This window comes from Dysidea avara, chromosome 4 (genome assembly GCF_963678975.1).
Source record: "Dysidea avara chromosome 4, odDysAvar1.4, whole genome shotgun sequence".
Classification (NCBI taxonomy): domain Eukaryota; kingdom Metazoa; phylum Porifera; class Demospongiae; order Dictyoceratida; family Dysideidae; genus Dysidea; species Dysidea avara.
Genome location: NC_089275.1, coordinates 14,665,211 through 14,670,553, shown reverse-complemented (window position 1 = coordinate 14,670,553; position 5,343 = coordinate 14,665,211). Strand labels below are relative to the sequence as shown.

The window sequence follows — 5,343 nt, the reverse complement described above, 5'->3', positions numbered from 1 at the left end:
CCATAATCAAATACGAAATAGTCAACTTGCAAGCACAGCGTCTCATAATACCCCCATATGTCTCATAATACACACACCTACAGTGTTCCAGAAAAATGATTAAACAGACCACCAAATGTTATGAAAAGTTTTGAAATTTTAGGATAATATAGTTTATGGGGATACCTTTCCCTATTAGTATTGTGAATTACCAGGGTTACAGTTTAAGGTAATAGCAATGCTTTGAAGTTAAGTGTCTCATAACTACCACCACTACTCTATATTCTGCCTCTGAAAGGGGGGTTCGTCCGAACCATCCGAGCCCTCCCTGCCTACGCCCTTGCATATGCAAAATATTATAGTATAATGCATATTGATGAAGAAAGTTAGAAGGTATACAATATACTTTGTATAATAGTTTTGTGATCATACGTACATCATTATGCATAGATAATAATTTGGCACTCTAATAGCTATACAGTGTACATGCTTGCAAAGAATATAAATTATGGAGTGATATGCACGCTCAAATTCCATATCTGATTATATAACTTTTCGACACCCGCACATGCAGTACAGTATAATATACAGGCCCGTAGCCAGGGATTTTGAAAGGGGGGTTCTTTTTGACCAAAAGTGGACCTTTAGTAAAGGTCCAAATATTGTGACTGTTCTATTAGAGTGGTTGACTGCTCTATTAGAGTATCTCGATCTTGCATTGCATTTAATCCATGCAATGAATGAGTTACTCGAAGCGCTTAATTTACTTTCTTATTAGTGGTATCTAGTAAACTGTAGCTAATGGACTTTTGCTCCTGAAAATTTGGACTTGTATACCAAACATTGTGGACCTTTGTTCCAAGAGGGCGGTTCTTCAGAACCCCCCGAACCCTCCCTGGCTACGGGCCTGATATACTCACTGAGATTAGCACTTAGGTTTTAATTAATTGTAACTATACAGTGTATGCAGTTACAAAATATGCTTTTGTGTCTAAAATGAAAGAAAAGATTATAATGTATGTATATACATAGCTACAAGAGAAACTGATAATTGTACAAGTCTTAACTATGAGTTACAGGACAAGTTTTCAGCTCAATAAGATGAATTGGGTTAGTAGAATAAATATCTTTCAAATTCTCAGGATTTAATAAAGAAGATGCCACATCAATAGCTGCACATATCACAGCATCCTTAATATTGTCCTCTTGTTTATGAAACAGAATCCAAAACAACCTTTGATATTCTACAGCACTCAGTTCTATACACTGTTCAAATGAATTCATTTCCTACAACAAATATATTGAATAGTAACAGCCATATATTAATGTGTGCTGTGTGTTCACAAACCTCCACATCTTGAAGTAGCTTGCCTATTGTCTGTGAAAGTTTCAAAAACTGAATTAACTTTGGAAACGTAAGTGAGTAATTCATCTGCTGCTTCTCAAACACATGATGCTGCAAATGATGTTGTATGATCTTTGCTCTTGTGTAATATTCACATCTTAAACTAAAGTTTTTGATTACTTCACTGACAAAGGTTCCTGCAAGTTCTTTTGTTGTATGGCAATTCTTCGTGACATTTACTCCACCCTGTAAATATTAACATGTCCATGCAAGGTATCATACCATATATCAATAATGTAGCACACGCACAAACACGCACACACACACGCACACACACATACTCACTCAGACGTAGCTACATACAACAAACATACCCAGTCCGCCAGGACTAATCGTTTATAGCAGTCAGATGTGGTATACAGTTTCTTCTGAATCAATAATGTATCATTGTGCTTGAGACTTTCCACTGCAATGCTAATAACAAGCAGTAGAAGGACATGAATTCCAGGATTCATTATCAAGACTATCTTGCAAATTTTTTCTGCTTGTACAGGTAGCTACTTTTATCACTGAAACTTGAATATTTCTTAGCAAATTAGACACTTTTATAGTCAAAGGTTTCTAAGCAACTATTAATAAGTTATATGCATACTTAAAATGTAACCTCTCACCAAGCATAGTAACTGTTACAGCATGTCTATAATTCCCCTTTAAACATTTTCCTTCCTCCTGAAAGTTAAATGATGTATAATAAATGTAGCATATTACAAATATTGTAACCACGTAACTTATTCAAACTGTAATTACCACAATAGCATTTAATGGAAGACAGTTTGGACAAATGGAACTACACCTCTTTATATGAATCATTTTCACCATGCACAATGTATCCAACCAAAGGTCATATTATAAAAAGCTGTGAAGATGTATCTATTATATATGAAGATTACTAATACTCAGCATCACCTTTTGGCTGCAAAGAACCTTAAAGAAGATTGCTATGGTTCTTTGACCTTCAACATGTTAGGCTTTCCATGGTTTATCTTGTGACAGTTGAAGTTAGCTGTCTCATGCCAGTAACCGTTACAAAGCTTAGCAATGTATGCCATCTACTGCAGAGTACAATATGTTGAAGTCTTCAGCAAGTGCTTGTGCTGCCATCTCCTATTCGTACAGGATGTTTAACTCTCGGGTTTCAGCATCATGGGGTAGCCAATCTAGATCTGTTGAACTGTTGATATAATTCAGTTTTATAAGTAGCTATATACATATTAATATTTCTTATTTGTCTTAGGGCTCCATTTATTATTACCTTTTTAGTAACTTTGTAACCATGAGACTAGACTCCTGACCTATTGTACATGTAATTGTCAAATTAATTATGACGTTAAAACAACAACAAATAAACTCTATTTTATAGATACCTTAGTACCTTTTTAAATATGTTATATTTATGTATATAATCGTTTAGGAAAGTCTCTCTTGCATGAGTAGTTGATATGGAATACAGTTGTTAAAATAGTTACGTGCATACGTATGTAACTATATAATCACTAGTACAGTAGCTAACTATGATGCCAATTATTAGAGATCTATAACTATAACTACTATTAATAGTTAACTTATGGGTTAAAGGGTGTAATCACACACTGGTACCTACTAAATATAACCCTTACTCATTCTCATTTCCACCAGATATAAAATTTCAAGTTCTATAGAAATGATATATTATAAGTTAAATGCAAGCATATAAATTTTGGTCTCTCACCATAGTAACAACATGCCTATATTCCCCTCTTTAATTAAATGTTTACCTTTTGGAGAGTATATCCTCCTGATCAAATACTGCATCCTGGATGTTAAAAGTTGTATGTAGTAAGCTAGCTGTATTACAAATAAATTATTGTGACTACATAACTTATTGAAACTATATATCTTATAAATTTGACAATATCATTTAATAGAAGACAGTTTGCACAAGTGGAGCCACACCTCTATGATGTTGTATGAATCATTTCCACCATGTATATATATATATATATATATATGATTGTAAAACTCACAAATTTGAGTATAAATACAATGTATTTAGATTATTATTTACTGTTTTTCATTGAATGTGTCAGTGTTGATTGTATGATGTATCCCAACAAAGCTGTGAAGATGTATCTATTAATCTTATAGTTGTATTATTTAGATACCTTGTAGTACCTTTTTGCAGTAGTTATGTAAAATAGTTTAGTAAAGTATCTCTTGAGCAGTTGATATGGAGTACAGTTGTTAATAAACCTAACTATATACTGTAATATATCACTAGTATAGTTATTAACTATTATGCCAATATAGCTATATACCAGCTAACTAAAATTTGTGATCATACTGCATGGTACTTACATCTACTAAAGGTAAACTTTAATCATTTTCATTTCTCACTAGATGATTGTCTAGCAACCTACTAAGTTTAGAATCTTAGGGGGGCATCTCCAAACTGATTTTGGTACGCTTAACGTCATTGCTTAACGTCATAATGACGTTAACGGGGGGGAGGGGGGTTCAGCCCATGACGTTATTAATTTTATTAAAGCAGTTATAGTGTAAACAGCTATAGAACAGAGAAAGTGACGTGACTCAGCTATACTGTTTGTGGACTATGTTTTCAGGTAAAGAATGTAACTTTTTGTGCTTCTATTGCCAATGCATTGTTTTCATAGTGTGACGTTAAGGAAGGGGGGAGGGGGGTCTGAAGTTAGCGTCATTATGACGTTAAGCGTACCAAAATCAGTTTGGAGATGTCCCCTTAGTGTAAGACTCTTTAAAGTAAACTGTGGTTTTTTGGTCTAATGAATGTGCATAGAGCGTGTAACCACTGCCGGTAGCTACAGTACGCCAGTAACATTTATTATTTATGTTACATGGTCACTGACTTCCTTCTTGCCATAAATGGCTGCTTCTTATATATATCATGTATAGCTAATCAACTCGCTAATTATTTATTGTGTGTTGCAAGTAGCTATGCAACGTAGCTGGGCGCACGCTGTACATACAGTACTAACATCTGGCGACGCCCGCCTCTTCGCACTGAATTGTGAGGGTCTGGTAAAATCAGTATAGATGGTAAGGGTCTGGTAAGCCCGCCTCTTCGCACTGAATTGTGAGGGTCTGGTAAAATCAATATAGATCATCTATACTGATTTTACCAGACCCTTACCATCTATACTGATTTTACCAGACCCTCACAATTCAGTGCGAAGAGGCGGGCGTACCCCGCGGCGGTATTGCTCACTTGCAGACTGACAGGCGAATGAAGTAGACATAGTTTTATTTTTCCCCAGGGCTAGATGGACTGCCCTTTTGCCACCACCCCCAGCACCAGTTAACATGTGCTGGACAACTAAGAGACAAAAGGGTAGGACTCAGTAGTCCCTGTATCCATGCATCATGGCGACCCATTTATTGTACATAAATGACATCACAAAAGATATTAATTCTCCTCTCCGGATGTTCGCAAAATAATGATTGTTTACTTTACAGAATAATCAGTAACAGAGAAGGTACCACCAAGCTCCAACAAGCAGGGTTATCAGATTGGCTAACCCATCACACATGATTACACATTAACGACCACATATTAGAAATATCTGAACAACATGCACTTTTATTTGGGCATCTTAATTAACAGATTGTTATCCTGGTCCTCACACATATCCACATCACCATATGTAGTAAAGGTCAACTTTTTAAAAACGAAACCTCAGTAATTGTTCAAGAAAAGTTAAGGAATCAACATACTGTACCTCACAATAGTTAGACCACAAATGGATTGTACATCAGCTGTGTGGGATCCATACTATAATTCACATATCCAACAATAGACAAATTTCATAATAAAGAAAAAATCAACCATTGCCCCTAACAACCTAAATTTTACATTATTTGTAGGTATCAATGTTTTAAGTCACCTCTCCAAGTTTTAAAAGGATAGCATATAAAAGTCATGAGATATGACATTTTGAAGTTGA

The 5,343-nt window shown here is 35.1% G+C and overlaps 1 protein-coding gene across 1 annotated transcript; it reads right to left on the bottom strand.

Moving 5' to 3' along the window:
• Window positions 1-916: 916 nt before the first annotated feature.
• LOC136253137 (uncharacterized) lies at window positions 917-1,882 on the bottom strand. Its single transcript, XM_066045762.1, has 3 exons — window positions 1,699-1,882; window positions 1,328-1,570; window positions 917-1,266 (listed from the first exon to the last, which is right to left on the bottom strand). Exons 1-3 carry the CDS (start codon window positions 1,837-1,839, stop codon window positions 1,042-1,044), a joined length of 609 nt encoding a protein of 202 aa, XP_065901834.1. The 5' UTR covers window positions 1,840-1,882; the 3' UTR covers window positions 917-1,041.
• Window positions 1,883-5,343: the final 3,461 nt, after the last annotated feature.